General features: G+C 48.2%; 1 protein-coding gene and 2 long non-coding RNA genes across 11 annotated transcripts in view; all 3 read right to left on the reverse strand.

The window, feature by feature from the left end:
- Window positions 1-822: 822 nt before the first annotated feature.
- Window positions 823-1754, reverse strand: LOC127912238 (uncharacterized). Its single transcript, XR_008081613.1, has 4 exons — window positions 1743-1754; window positions 1178-1249; window positions 1058-1105; window positions 823-936 (listed from the first exon to the last, which is right to left on the reverse strand). It is a non-coding gene; the product is annotated as an uncharacterized LOC127912238 (long non-coding RNA).
- Window positions 1755-1847: 93 nt separating this feature from the next.
- Window positions 1848-3521, reverse strand: LOC127912237 (uncharacterized). 4 transcript variants are annotated; one of them, XR_008081611.1, is made up of 4 exons: window positions 3454-3521; window positions 2457-2744; window positions 2036-2155; window positions 1943-1987 (listed from the first exon to the last, which is right to left on the reverse strand). It is a non-coding gene; the product is annotated as an uncharacterized LOC127912237 (long non-coding RNA). The 4 variants fall into 4 exon arrangements; XR_008081612.1 differs by lacking the exons at window positions 1943-1987; window positions 2036-2155 and adding an exon at window positions 1848-1872 and having other exon boundaries at window positions 2433-2744; XR_008081609.1 differs by having other exon boundaries at window positions 1930-2155.
- Window positions 3522-7764: 4243 nt separating this feature from the next.
- Window positions 7765-20254, reverse strand: part of LOC118380719 (zinc finger protein 609-like) — a 231931-nt gene continuing 219441 nt past the window's right edge. For all 6 annotated transcript variants that reach the window (XM_052480847.1, XM_052480845.1, XM_052480846.1 and 3 more), the window contains 5 exons: window positions 15746-18155; window positions 15145-15553; window positions 14306-14644; window positions 12782-12860; window positions 7765-9196 (listed from right to left, as the gene is read on the reverse strand). In XM_052480847.1, the coding sequence (XP_052336807.1) occupies window positions 12787-12860; window positions 14306-14644; window positions 15145-15553; window positions 15746-18155 (3232 nt within the window). In that variant the 3' untranslated portion in view covers window positions 7765-9196; window positions 12782-12786. The remainder of the gene's footprint in view (window positions 9197-12781; window positions 12861-14305; window positions 14645-15144; window positions 15554-15745; window positions 18156-20254) is intronic.

Genomic DNA, 20254 nt, shown 5'->3' on the forward strand with positions numbered 1-20254 from the left:
GAGAGGGAAACTTGGTTACAGACTGACATGAGAGGGAAACATGGTTACAGACTGACATGAGGGAAACATGGTTACAGACTGACATGAGAAACATGGTTACAGACTGACATGAGAGGGAAACATGGTTACAGACTGACATGAGGGAAACATGGTTACAGACTGACATGAGGGAAACATGGTTACAGACTGACATGAGAAACATGGTTACAGACTGACAGAGGGAAATCTGCTGATGTACAACCAAATGTAGAAATTGCACCATGTGTATTCTACTATTCTAACTCTCAACGTGAAGTAGAGCCCCTGATTGATTTTTATAATTACGTTGCTTAGTGACTAGGTCCAGCCCTGATGATGCACTTTGGTATTATAATGCATCACAGTGATATATTATGAAGATGTTATAACTACTTATGAGTTATGACAGCTTATTACAAGGATTGTAATGCTGTAAGTGTATGCGTGTGCCTCTAGTTAGGAAGTGTATACTGAATTTGTTTGTATTTGGTGAACCATTATTTGAACTGTATCAAATCAGTCTTTCAATGAATTTTAACAAAAAAAATGTATGCAAGCAAGTACCAGAATGTTGACGCATGAACTCGTATCATGTTGACGCAATAAACCCGTATCACGTTGACGCAATAAACCTGTATCACGTTGACACAATAAACCTGTATCATGTTGACGCAATAAACCGTATCACGTTGACGCAATAAACCTGTATCACGTTGACACAATAAACCCGTATCACGTTGACGCAATATACCTGTATCATGTTGACGCAATAAACCGTATCATGTTGACGCAATAAACCTGTATCATGTTGACGCAATAAACCTGTATCATGTTGACGCAATATACCTGTATCATGTTGACGCAATAAACCTGTATCATGTTGACGCAATAAACCCGTATCATGTTGACGCAATAAACCTGTATCATGTTGACGCAATATACCTGTATCATGTTGACGCAATAAACCCGTATCATGTTGACGCAATAAACCCTGTATCATGTTGACGCAATAAACCTGTATCATGTTGACGCAATAAACCCGTATCATGTTGACGCAATAAACCCGTATCATGTTGACGCAATAAACCTGTATCATGTTGACGCAATAAACCTGTATCATGTTGACGCAATAAACCTGTATCATGTTGACGCAATAAACCCGTATCATGTTGACCCAATAAACCTGTATCACGTTGACGCAATAAACCTGTATCACGTTGACGCAATAAACCTGTATCACGTTGATCATGTTGACGCAATAAACCTGTAATAAACCCGTATCACGTTCATGTTGACCCAATAAACGTATCATGTTGACGCAATAAACCCTGTATCATGTTGACCAATAAACCTGTATCATGTTGACGCAATAAACCTGTATCAATAAACCTGTATCACCGTTGACGTATCAATAAACCTGTATCATGTTGACGCAATATACCTGTATCACGTATCATGTTGACGCAATAAACCTGTAATAAACCTGTATCACGTTGACGCAATAAACCTGTATCATGTTGACGCAATAAACCTGTATCATCACGTTGACGCAATAAACCTGTATCACGTTGACGCAATAAACCTGTATCATGTTGTATCATGCTGACGCAATAAATAAACCCGTATCATGTTGACGCAATATACCTGTATCATGTTGACGCAATAAACCTGTATCATGTTGCAATAAACCCGCAATATACCTGTATCATGTTGACGCAATAAACCCGTATCATGTTGTATCATGTTGCAATATACCTGTATCATGTTGACGCAATAAACCCGTATCATGTGACGCAATGTATCATGTTGCAATAAACCTGTATCATAAACCCGTATCATGTTGACGCAATATACCTGTATCATGTCATCAATAAACCGTATCAATAAACCTGTATCATGTTATCATGTTGACGCAATAAACCTGTATCATGTTGACCCAATAAACCTGTATCATGTTGACCCAATAAACCTGTATCATGTTGACCCAATAAACCTGTATCATGTTGACGCAATAAACCTGTATCATGTTGACCCAATAAACCTGTATCATGTTGACCCAATAAACCTGTATCATGTTGACCCAATAAACCTGTATCATGTTGACCCAATAAACCTGTATCATGTTGACGCAATAAACCTGTATCATGTTCATGTTGACGCAATAAACGCAATAAACCTGTATCATGTATCATGTTGACGCAATATACCTGTATCATGTTGACGCAATAAACCTGTATCATGTTGACCCAATAAACCTTTAAACCATGTTGACGCAATATGTTACCTGTATCATGTTGACGCAATAAACCTGTATCATGTTGTATCACGCAATAAACCTGTATCATGTTGACGCAATATACCCTGTATCATGTTGACGCAATAAATAAACCCTGTATCATGTTGACCCAATAAACCTGTATCATGTTGACGCAATATACCTGTATCATGTTGACGCAATAAACCCGTATCATGTTGACCCAATAAACCCGTATCATGTTGACGCAATATACCTGTATCATGTTGACGCAATAAACCTGTATCATGTTGACGCAATAAACCTGTATCATGTTGACGCAATATACCTGTATCATGTTGACGCAATAAACCCGTATCATGTTGACGCAATAAACCTGTATCATGTTGACGCAATAAACCTGTATCATGTTGACGCAATAAACCTGTATCATGTTGACCCAATAAACCCGTATCATGTTGACGCAATAAACCTGTATCATGTTGACCCAATAAATAAACCCTGTATCATGTTGACGCAATAAACCTGTATCATGTTGACCCAATAAACCCGTATCATGTTGACGCAATAAACCTGTATCCTGTATCATGTTGATCGACCCAATAAACCTGTAATATACCTGTATCACGTTGACGCAATAAACCCGTATCATGTTGACGCAATAAACCCGTATCATGTTGACGCAATAAACCCGTATCATGTTGACGCAATAAACCCGTATCATGTTGACGCAATAAACCTGTATCATGCTCATCATTAACCTGTATCATGTTGACGCAATAAACCCGTATCATGTTGACGCAATAAACCCGTATCATGTTGACGCAATAAACCTGTATCATGTTGACGCAATAAACCCGTATCATGCTCATCATTAACCTGTATCACGTTGACGCAATAAACCCGTATCACGTTGACGCAATAAACCCGTAACATGCTCATCATTAACCTGTATCATGTTGACGCAATAAACCCGTATCATGTTGACGCAATAAACCCGTATCATAAACCTGTATCATGTTGACCCAATAAATCATGTTGACCGTATCAATAAACCTGTATCATGTTGATCGCAATAAACCTGTATCATGTTGACCCAATAAACCTGTATCATGTTGTATCATGTTGACGCAATAAACCCGTATCATGTTGCAATAAACCTGTATCATGTTGCAATAAACCTGTATCATGTTGACGCAATAAACCTGTATCATGTTGACGCAATAAACCTGTATCATGTTGACGCAATAAACCGTATCATGTTGACGCAATAAACCTGTATCATGTTGACGCATCATATAAACCTGTATCATGTTATCACGCAATATACCTCTATCACGTTGTATCATGTTGACCCAATAAACCCGTATCAATAAACCCGTATCATGCTCATCATTAACCTGTATCACGTTGACCCAATAAACCCGTATCATGTTGACGCAATAAACCCGTATCATGTTGACGCAATAAACCCGTATCATGCTCATCATTAACCTGTATCACGTTGACGCAATAAACCTGTATCATGCTCATCATTAACCCGTATCACGTTGACGCAATAAACCCGCATCATGCTCATCATAAACCCGTATCACGTTGACGCAATAAACCCGTATCATGTTGTTGACGCAATAAACGTTGACGCAATAAACCCGTATCATGTTAAACGCAATAAACCTGTATCATGCTCATCATCATACTCATCATTAACCTGTATCATGTTGACCCAATAAACGTAACATCATGCTCATCATATCATGTATGACGCAATAAACCCGTATCATGTTGACGCAATAAACCCGTATCATGCTCATCATTAACCTGTATCATGTTGACGCAATAAACCCGTATCATGTTGACGCAATAAACCCGTATCATGCTCATCCTGTATCATACCTGTATCATACCCATTAACTTTAGGGTTTCCTAATAACAACACCTATTGTGATCCTTTTCCTTCCCTGTGGAGAAAAAAAAGACGAGACAGATGGGACAGGAGTGATTGTCTCATAAAAAGATTTATTTTTTCGCCTAAATGTACAAAGGCAAGTTACAGCATTGTATAAAAAAACACGTGGTAATGTACACTTTACATAAGAGAGAAACCCTTGGGGGGGGGGAAGGGGGAGGGGCAAAGAGGGGGATGAACCAAAACAAAACATAGCAATTAAAAAAACACATGTGGTAATGTACACTTTACATAAGGGGACGTGGGTTTAGGGGACGTGGGTTCAGGGGACGTGGGTTCAGGGGACGTGGGTTTAGGGGACGTGGGTTTAGGGGACGTGGGTTTAGGGGACGTGGGTTTAGGGGACGTGGGTTTAGGGGACGTGGGTTCAGGGGACGTGGGTTCAGGGGACGTGGGTTTAGGGGACGTGGGTTTAGGGGACGTGGGTTTAGGGGACGTGGGTTTAGGGGACGTGGGTTTAGGGGACGTGGGTTCAGGGGACGTGGGTTTAGGGGACGTGGGTTTGGGTTCAGGGGACGTGGGTTCAGGGGACGTGGGTTCAGGGGACGTGGGTTGAGGGGACGTGGGTTGAGGGGACGTGGGTTTAGGGGACGTGGGTTTAGGGGACGTGGGTTTAGGGGACGTGGGTTTAGGGGACGTGGGTTTAGGGGACGTGGGTTTAGGGGACGTGGGTTCAGGGGACGTGGGTTCAGGGGACGTGGGTTCAGGGGACGTGGGTTCAGGGGACGTGGGTTCAGGGGACGTGGGTTCAGGGGACGTGGGTTCAGGGGACGTGGGTTCAGGGGACGTGGGTTCAGGGGACGTGGTTATGAATAAAGAAACAGGAAAAGGAAATCCCACAAGAACATTGTCCTCCCGCGGCGTGAGTAACACAAGGAATGACAGACTACCCAAGCACAGTGAGACAACACCTCAACAACGGCTGCCGTGGCAGTATGATCATTATCTCATTTCTGTCTGTATTCAAAAAAATATAAAAAAATCCCCAAACTCGATCCTCAAAAAAAATGTACCAAGCACTTTTTTCCGCGTATCATTAAAACAAACAAAAAAAAACATTTTTCACCAGCAGAGGTTCTAGTTTAACAGACCCGTTAAATGAGTATTAATATATAATCTCACTCCATACAGAACGTGTTAAAAGCATTTTCTTTAAACACGGGCTCTTCTCCCATTGTATGACAAGACATATTTCCAAACAAAACCTAAACCCTCTACTTCAGAGAAAAGGACAGGGGGCGGGGGAGAGGGGAAATATAATCTGTGCCAGCATCCAATCAAGGCTGAGCATCAACAGTATTGTGGTGAGAGTAGGGCTTATCAACCAGGTCACCTGTCAACAACATTCATACAACAGTAACATATGAACTGACATCACTACAGGACAGAACCAAAGTCAACCTCGATGAGCCTACCATAGAAATAGAAGCGATAGAATGGCGTTCCAGACGTCATTGAACATTGACTTGAATGGAGATCCCCTTTCTCTAGTGACTGGATCATTATGGATCCTACAGGCCTCTTATATTAGTGTTTAGCAGGGGAATTCAAGTGGAACGTGTCTGATTAGGAGAACTATTAGAGTATTACTGGAATGAATGGACTCTCACAGGGGGCAGTGCTCTGAGCACGGCCTATTTAATTGTTCATGATAGCGTTGGCCTGATCTCTTGGTGAATGAAACGCCACTTTGGTCTGTTTCACCGCTGCTGCCACAACAAACGTGTCATTCCCATCGGCTTCGCTAACTCACATTTATGTATAAAACACACACGCACACAAAAAAAAATCAAATTTAATAGTTCAGATTTCCTGTGCTGCTCTCTCAAGCACGCCAGATCCATGAAGGGCAAGGAAAGCATCACGGCGAATCAGATTTACTGATTTACAGACAAGCGGTTGAGTGGGCGCTGTGCGGCTGCGGCAGGATTAATGGGGATCATTAGCAGGAGAAGAGTGGACGCGGTGGGAGAATCTGCTGAGTTCTACCTCTCTATCACTCCTCTGTGGACAGCTGCTCGGCCCTCAGCCTTCGTCTATCCCGGCAGGTAGTAATAACAACACAAAGCATTCATGAGCAGTATCTCATGGAACCAAAAACAAAACAAAAAACAAGAGCAACAAATGAGTGAGGGTTAAAATGACAAGGTTGAAATGTGACTAGTTTTCCTTGAGGGTGGTCGAGGGAACGTGTGCGACGAGGGGACTAAAATGGCATCATGGGCTTCAAGAGTGGGGTTACAGGCTACTGGTGGAGGGGTTAATAACAACAGAGGCTGCTGAAGGGGTGGACTCCACAGTTTATCATATTATATCAACAACGGAAGGGGGGCTAGCGAGACAGAAAGCGTAGGACATTTTCCAATAGCGTCCAACAACCGCTGAAAAACTAATTCCTCTGTACACTATAAACAGAAACCACAGTGAGAGGGGTGGAGATGGGAACAGTGTCCCAAAGCAAATGGAGGGACATTGTGTGTGGCTAATGTTTACACCATGCAGCCACACACAGACAGACCGAGATAGTTGGAAAGGAGAGGGAGGTGAGAGGAGGTGGGCCTGCAGGAGAGACCAAAAAATTAACAGGGGCATATGCCAACTCCCAGTCACACAGCACTCCACAACTAGAAGTCCTAGAATAAATATTACAGGAGAGAGCTGCCCGTCTCTCCATCACTACAGGCCAGAACAGAGGGAGAGAGCTGCCCGTCTCTCCATCACTACAGGCCAGAACAGAGGGAGAGAGCTGCCCGTCTCTCCATCACTACAGGCCAGAACAGAGGGAGAGAGCTGCCCGTCTCTCCATCACTACAGGCCAGAACAGAGGGAGAGAGCTGCCCGTCTCTCCATCACTACAGGCCAGAACAGAGGGAGAGAGCTGCCCGTCTCTCCATCACTACAGGCCAGAACAGAGGGAGAGAGCTGCCCGTCTCTCCATCACTACAGGCCAGAACAGAGGGAGAGAGCTGCCCGTCTCTCCATCACTACAGGCCAGAACAGAGGGAGAGAGCTGCCCGTCTCTCCATCATTACAGGCCAGAACAGAGGGAGAGAGCTGCCCGTCTCTCCATCACTACAGGCCAGAACAGAGGGAGAGTGAGTGAAGTCATATCTCCTCTGACAGCTCTAGAGAGTTTCCCCTTTGTGTTCCTACAGAGGGAGGACTGCAGATAACCCATGATGCAGTTCGGTGAGAGACTAGCGACAGCCAGACTGTGGCTTGCAGACCGTTCTCATATAGCCATGTAGGTCCCAGACAGTTTGTATAAACAGACAAAACAAAAGCCTTGTGCACTTTACGACCTGGGCTGCCTGCCTGCCTGCCTGTCTGTCTGTCTGTCTGTCTGTCTGTCTGTCTGCCTGTCTGTCTGCCTGTCTGCCTGTCTGTCTGTCTGCCTGCCTGTCTGTCTGTCTGTCTGCCTGTCTGCCTGCCTGCCTGTCTGTCTGTCTGTCTGTCTGTCTGTCTGCCTGCCTGCCTGCCTGTCTGTCTGTCTGCCTGTCTGTCTGCCTGTCTGTCTTGCCTGTCTGTCTGTCTGTCTGTCTGCTTGCCTGCCTGCCTGTCTGTCTGCCTGTCTGTCTGCCTGTCTGTCTGCCTGCTTGCCTGTCTGCCTGCCTGTCTGCTTGCCTGTCTGAGAACCCCTCTCCCCCTCCAGCCTCTGCAGTGCTCAGTGAAGATGGACGGCTGGATGGAACTAGAGGCAGCATCTGAAGAGTCCAGGCAGCTCCTCTGATTAGTCCAACCTGCCAGGTCACAGCTTGGAAAGCACCAGGATGGTACATCTCTGCTCCTCTCCGTTCCTCTTCTCTCTAAGCCAAAGTACCTCCAGGCACAAATATGTCCTCTCCCTTTAAGCCGGGGCCCTTGCTGAGCAGCTGGGAGCTGGAGCAGATGCATTGGAGCTACTTTGTAAACTGGATGACCCTTTGGGAAAGGGAACCAGGAGACAGCTGTCACCGCCTCCACAGAAAGGCCAGTAGCGTTCTACACAGGGACAAACAGCCAAAGGAGTTTGTTTTACCACTGGGTCAGAGTGAGATGGAAACATGGTCGTCAAGCCAACAATTCAAATAAACTGCTAAAATAATACAAAAACATGAATAGTGACGAGACTAATGCTGTGGAACGAACAACGCACAAAAATAAAAAGCAACAAAACAACGAACACTGATTGTTTGACTCTCTCGTAGGCGATTGATAACTTTTCACACAAAACAACTAAAGATTCAACAGAGCGTGAACTTGAATGATTCTCCTCCTGAAACTGAACAGAGGAAGAGGAGGGTTGTCTCTGTCAGTATTAAGGAGAAGAGCAGCTTCGGCTTGCATAGAAAGCCCAGAGTGGTGGAGAGGGATGGAGACAACGAAAACCAGTCGCTCCTCTTTCAGTCACCCCTCCTCTGGCCCAAACAACGACCCCCCCCCCAAAAAAAAAGAACCAGAATGTAAAAAAATGGGTCCATTGCAATGAATGTCTCAAAATGTCCTCCGGGTCAGTGGGTAGTCTGGTGGATGAATGAAACAACCCAGAAGTGAAGCTGCAACCCATTACTCTAAGTCTCAGGGTCAGCCCTATAGGTCCATATCTCTATGTAGTGATTTCTGATCGACCCCCTGTCCCATCTGCACCCTCCACTTCCAATATGGCCGTCCGTGTGATAAGGCCTCACTCCATCAGAACGCTCAGACCTTTTAGTCCATCACGTGAGTGACTGGCCGGCCAGAGGAGGGGGCTCGGCGAGCCCTCAACCCAGCCACGGGAAGCCTTGCCGTAAGGTGGCTATCCCACTAGCGGAGGGAGGAGGAAGCAGAACAGCCGGAACAACCAGGCAGAAACCAAAAAAAAAAACACCAAACACCATTGAACTGATGTCTTAAAATGAGCTCTGCAGCAGGCTTCTTCGTGTGATCCAGTCACATGGCTCCAAGCAAGGTCGAGGTCAGCCAATCAGGTCTCCCTGTGGAGGAAAAAAAAAAAGACGGGGAGAGTTATGACAGCAATGCTAAGAATTTAACATCCACATTCAACAAGATGATTGGCCTGTAAACTTACATTGTAGTTAAGCCCTACAGATAATTGCACATACTGTATACACGACACTTTCAATGAAATGTAGTTGATGTTGGATCATATTTTGTCCAGCAGAGGGCGATATAGACTGCAGTTTCATCAAAGAACCAGAAATCCTTCTAGACGTCAGACAGAAGCGTTTATTTTTTTACTTCGAAAAAAACCAAAGAGATACACATGGTCAAAAGTATGTGGACACCCCTTCAAATGAGTGCATTCGGCTATTTCAGCCACACCCTTTACAGACAGGTGTAAACAATTCAGCACACAGCCATGCAATCTGCATAGACAAACATTGGCAGTAGAATGGCCTTACTGAGGAGCTCAGTGACTTTCAACGTGGCACCGTCATAGGATGCCATCTTTTCAACTAGTCAGTTCATCAGATTTCTGCGCTGCTAGAGTTGCCCCGGTCAACTGTAAGTGCTGTTGCAACACTCACTGCCGAGTTCCAAACTGCCTCCGGAAGCAACGTCGACACAAGAACTGTTCGTCGGGAGCTTCGTGAAATGGGTTTCCATCACAAGGCTGCTGAGGGGAGGGACAGAGCAAATGGAATGGCATCAAACACCTGGAAACCATGGAAACCATGTGTTTTGATGTATTTGATACCATTCCGCTTACTCCGCTCCAGCCATTAACACGAGCCAGTTCTCCCCAATAAAAAGGTACCACCGATTTCCTGTGGTTTCCGTGGCCAAGCAGCCGCACACAAGCCTAAGATCACCATGTGCAATGCCAAGTGTTGGCTGGAGTGGTGTAAAGCTCGTCGCCATCGGACTCTGGAACAGTGGAAACGCGTCATCTGGAGTGACGAATCACGCTTCGCCATCTGGCAGTCTGACAGACAAATCTGGGTTTGGCGGATGCCAGGAGAACACTACCTTTACCAATGTATAGTGCTGACTGTAAAGTTTGGTGGAGGAGGAATAATGGTCTGGGGCTGTTTTTCATGGTTCGGGCTAGGCCCCTTAGTTCCAGTGAAGGGAAATCTTAACGCTACAGCATACAATGACATTCTAGACGATTCTGTGCTTTGGGGAACAGTTTGGGGAAGGCCCTTTCCTGTTTCAGCATGACAATGCCCCCCGTGCACAAAGCAAGGTCCATATAGAAATGGTTTGTCAAGACCGGTGTGGAAGAACTTGACTGGGCTGCACAGAGCCCTGACCTCAACCCCATCGAATACCTTTGTAATTAATTGTAACGCGAGCCAGGCCTAATCACCCAACATCAGTACCCAACCTCACAATGCTCTTGTGGCTGAATGGAAGCAAGTCCCCGCAGGAATGTTCCAACATCAAGTGGAAAAACCTTCCCAGAAGAGTGGAGGCTGTTATATCAGCAATGTTCCAACATCTAGTGGAAAGCCTTCCCAGAAGAGTGGAGGCTGTTATATCAGCAATGTTCCAACATCTAGTGGAAAGCCTTCCCAGAAGAGTGGAGGCTGTTATAGCAGCAATGTTTCAACATCTAGTGGAAAGCCTTCCCAGAAGAGTGGAGGCTGTTATAGCAGCAATGTTCCAACATCTAGTGGAAAGCCTTCCCAGAAGTGTGGAGGCTGTTATAGCAGCAATGTTCCAACATCTAGTAGAAAGCCTTCCCAGAAGAGTGGAGGCTGTTATAGCAGCAATGTTCCAACATCTAGTGGAAAGCCTTCCCAGAAGAGTGGAGGCTGTTATAGCAGCAATGTTCCAACATCTAGTGGAAAGCCTTCCCAGAAGAGTGGAGGCTGTTATAGCAGCAATGTTCCAACATCAAGTGAAAAACCTTCCCAGAAGACTGGAGGCTGTTATAGCAGCAATGTTCCAACATCTAGTGGAAAACCTTCCCAGAAGACTGGAGGCTGTTATAGCAGCAATGTTCCAACATCAAGTGGAAAGCCTTCCCAGAAGAGTGGAGGCTGTTATAGCAGCAATGTTCCAACATCTAGTGGAAAGCCTTCCCAGAAGAGTGGAGGCTGTTATAGCAGCAAAGGTGGGACCAAATCCATATTAATGCCCTCGATTTTCGATTGAGATGTTTGATAAGCAGGTGTCCACATACTTTTGTGGTGTAGCCATTTAGTGTAGCTATATTGACACTATTCTGGATCAAAGAGCATGTTTAAACATCAGGAAGAAACGTGTGTGTGTGTGTGTGTGTGTGTGTAAGCAGGGTCAGTTTGGGGCCAATGGTTTGTCAAGACCGGTGTGGAAGAACTTGACTGGGCTGCACAGAAGACTCAACCCCAGGCTTTGTTATAGCCAGGCCTAATCACCCAACATCAGTGTTCACAATGCTCTTGTGGCTGAATGGAAAGTCCCCGCAGGAATGTTCCCAGAAGACAGAAGAGTGGAGGCTGTTATAGCAGCAATGTTCCAACATCTAGTGGAAAGCCTTCCCAGAAGACTGGAGGCTGTTATAGCAGCAATGTTTCAACATCTAGTGGAAAGCCTTCCCAGAAGAGTGGAGGCTGTTATAGCAGCAATGTTTCAACATCTAGTGGAAAGCCTTCCCAGAAGAGTGGAGGCTGTTATATCAGCAATGTTCCAACATCTAGTGGAAAGCCTTCCCAGAAGTGGAGGCTGTTATAGCAGCAATGTTCCAACATCTAGTGGAAAGCCTTCCCAGAAGAGTGGAGGCTGTTATAGCAGCAATGTTCCAACATCTAGTGGAAAGCCTTCCCAGAAGAGTGGAGGCTGTTATAGCAGCAATGTTCCAACATCTAGTGGAAAGCCTTCCCAGAAGAGTGGAGGCTGTTATATCAGCAATGTTCCAACATCAAGTGGAAAGCCTTCCCAGAAGACTGGAGGCTGTTATAGCAGCAATGTTCCAACATCTAGTGGAAAGCCTTCCCAGAAGAGTGGAGGCTGTTATATCAGCAATGTTCCAACATCTAGTAGAAAGCCTTCCCAGAAGAGTGGAGGCTGTTATATCAGCAATGTTCCAACATCAAGTGGAAAGCCTTCCCAGAAGACTGGAGGCTGTTATAGCAGCAATGTTCCAACATCTAGTGGAAAGCCTTCCCAGAAGAGTGGAGGCTGTTATAGCAGCAATGTTCCAACATCAAGTGGAAAAACCTTCCCAGAAGACTGGAGGCTGTTATAGCAGCAATGTTCCAACATCTAGTGGAAAACCTTCCCAGAAGACTGGAGGCTGTTATAGCCAGCAATGTTCCAACATCATTGTGGAAAACCTTCCCAGAAGACTGGAGGCTGTTATATCAGCAATGTTCCAACATGTTTAAACCCAGAAGAAAGGCTGTTATATCAGCAAAGGTGGGACCAAATCCATATTAATGCCCTCGATTTTGATTGAGATGTTTGATAAGCAGGTGTACTTTTGTGGTGTAGCCATGTGTAGCCATATTGACATTATTGTGGTCAAAGTGCATGTTTAAACATCAGGAAGTGTGTGTGTGTGTGTGTGTGTGTGTGTGTAAGCAGGGTCAGTTTGGGGCCATTTGTTGGAGGATCTGGTTCCTCCTTACCATTCTCATCTCCGTGCAGGGGGGTACATGGAGGGGGAGGAGGCTTGTTGACTGGCAACTATGGCTGATGAAGAGAGACCTGTGAAGGAAGAGCCACTAGTTAGATACACCTCCATATACTCATAACTCCAGATTTAGTCAATACACCAAAGTTACGGATGATATTTTGGTAATGTTTTCTTTTCTGTATTACTTTAGGTGGGAGAAAAAGGTCTTACAAAGTTATATCATTTCACAGTTAGGTGATTGCCATATAAAAGCGTTCTATTTGAGTAGCTAGCCAACGCTGAAGGCCGAGATGTGTCCTTGCGCATTCTATTTGAGTAGCTAGCCAACGCTGAAGGCCGAGATGTGTCCTTGCGCGTTCTATTTGAGCAGCTAGCCAACGCTGTAGGCTGAGATGTGTCCTTGCGCGTTCTATTTGAGTAGCTAGCCAACGCTGTAGGCTGAGATGTGTCCTTGCGCGTTCTATTTGAGCAGCTAGCCAACGCTGAAGGCCGAGATGTGTCCTTGCGCGTTCTATTTGAGTAGCTAGCCAACGCTGAAGGCCGAGATGTGTCCTTGCGCATTCTATTTGAGTAGCTAGCCAACGCTGAAGGCCGAGATGTGTCCTTGCGCGTTCTATTTGAGCAGCTAGCCAACGCTGTAGGCTGAGATGTGTCCTTGCGCGTTCTATTTGAGTAGCTAGCCAACGCTGTAGGCTGAGATGTGTCCTTGCGCATTCTATTTGAGCAGCTAGCCAACGCTGAAGGCCGAGATGTGTCCTTGCGCGTTCTATTTGAGTAGCTAGCCAACGCTGAAGGCCGAGATGTGTCCTTGCGCATTCTATTTGAGCAGCTAGCCAACGCTGTAGGCTGAGATGTGTCCTTGCGCGTTCAATTTGAGCAGCTAGCCAACGCTGAAGGCCGAGATGTGTCCTTGCGCATTCTATTTGAGCAGCTAGCCAACGCTGTAGGCTGAGATGTGTCCTTGCGCGTTCTATTTGAGCAGCTAGCCAACGCTGTAGGCTGAGATGTGTCCTTGCGCGTTCTATTTGAGCAGCTAGCCAACGCTGTAGGCTGAGATGTGTCCTTGCGCGTTCTATTTGAGCAGCTAGCCAACGCTGTAGGCTGAGATGTGTCCTTGCGCGTTCTATTTGAGCAGCTAGCCAACGCTGTAGGCTGAGATGTGTCCTTGCGCGTTCTATTTGAGCAGCTAGCCAACGCTGAAGGCCGAGATGTGTCCTTGCGCGTTCTATTTGAGCAGCTAGCCAACGCTGTAGGCTGAGATGTGTCCTTGCGCGTTCTATTTGAGCAGCTAGCCAACGCTGAAGGCCGAGATGTGTCCTTGCGCGTTCTATTTGAGCAGCTAGCCAACGCTGTAGGCTGAGATGTGTCCTTGCGCGTTCTATTTGAGTAGCTAGCCAACGCTGTAGGCTGAGATGTGTCCTTACGCGTTCTATTTGAGTAGCTAGCCAACGCTGTAGGCTGAGATGTGTCCTGGTGCTTGAGCTTGTTTGTAGGCGGGCGTCCAGCCATCACTTACCTGTGGCGTAGGACAGGTCGTACTGCCCCGAGAGCAGTGGGTAGCCCAGGTGGTGATGGGAAGGCATGATGCGCTGTGAGGGAGAGGAACGCGGCCGGTCCAAGTCTCGCTCGCGCTCGGCCACAGCGCGCTCCCGTTCCCTTTCATGCGAGGAGGTCTTGTCGCCAACCGTGGGCGACTTGCTCTTGTACTGGCTGGCGTGCTGCTGAAGGATGTCCAGGGCCTTGGCCTCGGAGGACGACTTGCCACTGACCGTGGGGCTGGCGCGCGCTGCCTTCTCGCCGCCTTCCTCGCCCGGCCCCATCTTACTGCCATAGGGGGAGAATGAGTAGTAGGACCCTGTCGGTGAGAGAGGACGTTAAACACCATGACACCAGAGTCATTAAGTCATGTTCCCAATTACAATCAAACAAACATGAAAATTAATGCATATCAGTGTTCATTCATTATTTTATTATTACTTTTTCAATTTTGTACATCATCATAATACAGATTTGAACAATCCAATGGCATCGCTGTATGTACAGTGCATTCGGAAATACTTCTATAAATAAGATACTTGTTTTTTATTTTGAAAACATTTGTAAAAAAAATTCAAAATAACCTGTTTTCGCTTTGTCATTATGGGGTATTGTGATGTCATTATGGGGTATTGTGATGTCATTATGGGGTATTGTGATGTCATTATGGGGTATTGTGTGCAGATTGATGATGGAAAAAAAGCCATTTAATCCATTTTAGAATAAGGCTGTAAACGTAACAAAATGTGGAAAAGGGGAAGGGGTCTGAATATTTTCCCGAATGCACTGTATCCTGTTAGCAGTAGCATTAACTCTTACCAGGGTAGTTCTGCATCATGACTGATGGCATCCCACGGTAGCCCGGGTGGCTGGGGTCATACCCCTGGCCGTAAGCGTAGGCTCCATGCATGTAAGGCATGTAGCCTTGGTGCTGGGCCATGGGAGAGGAGAACTGCATGTGGCCAGCGGTGGCCCTTGGGTCCTTTCCCACCCCCCGGTGTTCCTCCAAGGCCAAAGACAACCGGGGCTCAACCCCCTCTTTGCTCTCCTCCTTCGGGGTGGGGTCTTTGGGCCGAGCCCTCTCGTCCCTGCCCTCCTTGCCCTTTCGGTCTCTGTCCCGCTCTCCTCGGTCTCTGTCTCTTTCCCTGTGGCGCTCCACGTCCTGTGGTTTCTGGGCCTCGGGGAATTTGCTGGGGTAGAGGTAAGGCCACGGCCGCGAGTCAGGCTCCTGAAAACAACACAAAACATCTCATTACAGACATCTCATCAGTTGTGTCCTACAAAAATTAACCTTCACTTAAACATTTCCCAGAATACACAAACCAGCATGCACTACTCAGTTTTATAGTGATCATTTGACGTACATTTGTCTAACATCCAATCAAAATCAGCCGATTCAAACACAACTGTGTTAGGTTACCTGTCTGTACCACATGGCCTGTTCCATGGCTGAGGGCCTGCCGGACTCCATGCCCGCCTTGGGTTCATCCCCCTTCCCATGGTGCCCTCCTTCACTCAGCTTCATCTTCAGCCCTTCAGCCTGCTGGGCCGGCGCCTTGGCATCCTCCCCCTTGGGCATGATGACCGATGACTTGGTCTGCTCCGAGGAGGACGAGGGCTCTTTGGGCGGCTTGCCCTGGGGCGGCCCGTCTTTGCCCAGGTCTGTGACACTGGGAGCCTTGGACAGGGTGGGGGGCACCAAAGCCTTCTGCTTCCATTCCTCACCTCGCTCCTTCCCTGATGAGGAGCCCTCTCGCTCTCGCTCCTTTCCAGCAGCGTCTGATTTCTTCTCGGCGGCGCGGTGCTGCTCGGCTACCACCTGCCTCTGCCGCTCATCGTACTGCTGCCGGTAGGCCGGGTTGGTGTTCAGCAGGTGGTTGTGGTAGGCCTGGTCCGGGTGGTAGGCGTACGGGGGAACGTAGGCATACTGGTTGTAGTAGAGAGGCTGCATATACATGTTGGAGCGCTGCTGGATGACCGAGGCCTGTTGCTGCTGCTGTTGCCCCGGTCCAGAGGTACCTATCTCGGGCTTACGCTCCTCCTGCTGCTCCTGCTTGACCTTACGTTCCTCCTGCTGCTCCTGCTTGACCTTACGCTCCTCCTGCTCCTCTTTTTTCACCTTGACCTGGGCCCCCTCCTGTTGTGTGCCCCCCGTGGCCGACACCCCCGGGCTAGGGTTAGGGTTGGCGTAGTTTGGGGAGTAATAATTTTCGTAGCCGGGATAGTAGGGGGACTCCTTGCTGGCTGTTTGGGTGGGGAACAGGGACTTCTTGGCCCCCTCTCGGGTGGCCTGCTCCTCGGACTTGACTCCCTTGACGCCCTCCACCCGGCCCTCGCCATCCTCGCCCGCGTCTGAGATGTCAGAGTAGGCCGGGCTGTTGGTCTTCACCGAGGAGTTGTCGGCTCCGTTCTGTGTGACCACATGGAGTGGGGTGAGGGGCTGGGCCATGCCTCCAGCCTCTATCCTGCTGGCCACACCGATGGAGGGACTGGGAGCGTTGTCGGTGAAGCTGTAGATCTTGTCCGCCTCGGCCTTGATGCTGGCCAGCCGGCTCTGGTGGGGGTCTGATGAGCCATTCAGCAGCCCGTCGCCTTTGCTCCCCGGGTCCGAAGATTCAGAGTACGGGCTCTTGCCTTCCTCTGGCTTTCCCCCTTTCCCTTTGGGGCTATCTCCCTCCTTTCCTGCCTCCTTCTTCTTCTTGTCCTTCTTCTTCTTGTCCTTGGAGCCGCTCAGCGCTGGGTTCACAGACAAGGGGTCTCCCAGGGCCGAGGGCTTGGGCTGGATCGCTTTCAGCTGTGGGCTCTTGGGGATAGACTGAACTGCTGAACTAATGGCAGGGGTGGAGCCAGGGCTGGCTGCAGGGAAGCCGCCTGCCGTCTGTAGGGAGTAGAGCTGCTGAGGTGGTATGGTCGGGGCGATGGGCCGCGTTAACTTCATGCCCTTCTGGACCAGCTTGTCTGCCTTGGAGCCGCTACCCGTCTTCTTGGCTTTGTCCTTCTTGTCGTCCATGCCGTCGTTGCTGGCCTCGTCCGTTAGGCAGGGCCCGTCCTCACAGCCATCCATGGGCATGCCCCCTGCCTCTAGATCGACCTCGCAGGGCTTCTTTTTACCCTGCTTGGAGCCAAACTTACCCGAGGAGGGTGACGGAGTCTGGGCCTCAAAGCCCCTACCCTTGGGCGTGACTGAGCGAGCCGGTGACAAGCAGCCCTTTTGAGAGATGGAGGCCCCATTGCAGCTGCTCGGATCAGGGTGGAGCGTAGAGTCCTCCCCGTACTCACTGTCCCCGTCCATGTCCAGCTTGATGTCATCATCATTGTGGGCACGGGCCTGGTGGTACTTGAGGCCATTAATGTGCTTGTACTTCTTGTTGCAGTTGGGGTGCGGGCAGTCAATGAGCACTGGCGAAGGGCAGTTGCGGTCGAGTTGCTGTGGGGGCAGTGGCTCCATCTTTATGCTGGGTTTGCCAGGGAGGACGGTGTGAGGCGGCTGGGGCACTACTCCAGGGCCGCTGTTGGAGTTGGTGCGCATGCGTTTGCTGCCCTTGGTGTCCTCCGAGCTGGAGTTGGGCTCCATGTCTGAGGCAGGCTTGTTCTTGCGCTTGTTAGCCGATGAAGGGCTGGCTTTGACGTCTTCTGTGTTGCTGTTGGGCGGCGTGCCCCGTCGGCTCTTGCTGCTGCTGTTGGCGGCGCGCGTCTTGCTGGTGCCGCTGCCCTTGTTGTCCGACGAGTTGCTGTTCTCGTTGACGGGTGTGTTTCCGTTAGGCCTCATCCTCTTCCCCCGGCCCCGGCCATTCCTCATCTCCAAGTCACTGGTGGGGGACTCACAGAACCTAGAGGAAAACCAAAGCCAGAGAATTAAACCTATCCGCCATTAATACCCCACCACAATAACAGAGTCTCAAACCAGCGAACTCACTGCCCTCATCAATTCTCACCACAATAACAGTCTCAAACCAGCGAACTCACTGCCCTCATCAATTCTCACCACAATAACAGAGTCTCAAACCAGAGAACTCACTGCCCTCATCAATTCTCACCACAATAACAGAGCCTCAAACCAGAGAACTCACTGCCCTCATCAATTCTCACCACAATAACAGAGCCTCAAACCAGAGAACTCACTGCCCTCATCAACCCTCACCACAATAACAGAGCCTCAAACCAGAGAACTCACTGCCCTCATCAATTCTCACCACAATAACAGAGCCTCAAACCAGAGAACTCACTGCCCTCATCAACCCTCACCACAATAACAGAGCCTCAAACCAGAGAACTCACTGCCCTCATCAACCCTCACCACAATAACAGAGCCTCAAACCAGAGAACTCACTGCCCTCATCAACCCTCACCACAATGACAGAGCCTCAAACCAGAGAACTCACTGCCCTCATCAATTCTCACCACAATAACAGAGCCTCAAACCAGAGAACTCACTGCCCTCATCAACCCTCACCACAATAACAGAGCCTCAAACCAGAGAACTCACTGCCCTCATCAACCCTCACCACAATAACAGAGCCTCAAACCAGAGAACTCACTGCCCTCATCAACCCTCACCACAATAACAGAGCCTCAAACCAGAGAACTCACTGCCCTCATCAACCCTCACCACAATAACAGAGCCTCAAACCAGAGAACTCACTGCCCTCATCAACCCTCACCAAAATAACAGAGCCTCAAACCAGAGAACTCACTGCCCTCATCAACCCTCGACACAATAACAGAGCCTCAAACCAGAGAACTCACTGCCCTCATCAACCCTCACCACAATGACAGAGCCTCAAACCAGAGAACTCACTGCCCTCATCAACCCTCGCCACAATAACAGAGCCTCAAACCAGAGAACTCACTGCCCTCATCAACCCTCACCACAATAACAGAGCCTCAAACCAGAGAACTCACTGCCCTCATCAACCCTCGCCACAATAACAGAGCCTCAAACCAGAGAACTCACTGCCCTCATCAACCCTCACCAAAATAACAGAGCCTCAAACCAGAGAACTCACTGTCCTCATCAACCCTCGACACAATAACAGAGCCTCAAACCAGAGAACTCACTGCCCTCATCAACCCTCACCACAATAACAGAGCCTCAAACCAGAACTCACTGCCTTCATCAACCCTCACCACAATAACAGAGCCTCAAACCAGAGAACTCACTGCCCTCATCAACCCTCACCACAATGACAGAGCCTCAAACCAGAGAACTCACTGCCCTCATCCCTCATCACTCACCCTCGGCACAATAACAGAGCCTCAAACCAGAGAACTCACTGCCTTCATCAACCCTCACCACAATAACAGAGCCTCAAACCAGAGAACTCACTGCCCTCATCAACCCTCACCACAATAACAGAGCCTCAAACCAGAGAACTCACTGCCCTCATCAACCCTCACCACAATAACAGAGCCTCAAACCAGAGAACACTGCCCACATCAACCCTCACCACAATAAGAGCCTCAAACCAGAGAACTCACCAATCCCCACCAACAGCCAATAGATAGAAGCTAGATATTAAAACAATACTAAGTAAAGCTGGTGAACCACTCCACGGAGCTCTCACAATCCTGTTGCTATTCTCAGTCTGTGAATCATCCCCGCTCCGAGAAGGGCTATTACTAGCGGCTCTGGGAGAGGACCTGCGACAGATTCTGATCCTCTCCTTATCCCCCAATCTCAACAGCCCAGTGTGTTCTGACAGATCGCCAAGCGCCACAGGGCTTGACAGGATTAGGAAACGTTGATCAGATAGGAGATAACATCCTGCCTTTACACAACAGCCAACAGGGGGTAGAGAGAGAGGTAACGAGAGAGAGAGAGGGGTAGCGCGAGAGACAGGGGTAACGTGAGAGAGCGAGAGGGGTAAGGAGAGAAAGGGAGATGTAACTAGAGATAGGTAACAAGAAGGAGAAAGAGGTAACGAGAGAG

The sequence above is a fragment of the Oncorhynchus keta genome, chromosome 26 (assembly GCF_023373465.1).
Source record: "Oncorhynchus keta strain PuntledgeMale-10-30-2019 chromosome 26, Oket_V2, whole genome shotgun sequence".
Taxonomy (NCBI): domain Eukaryota; kingdom Metazoa; phylum Chordata; class Actinopteri; order Salmoniformes; family Salmonidae; genus Oncorhynchus; species Oncorhynchus keta.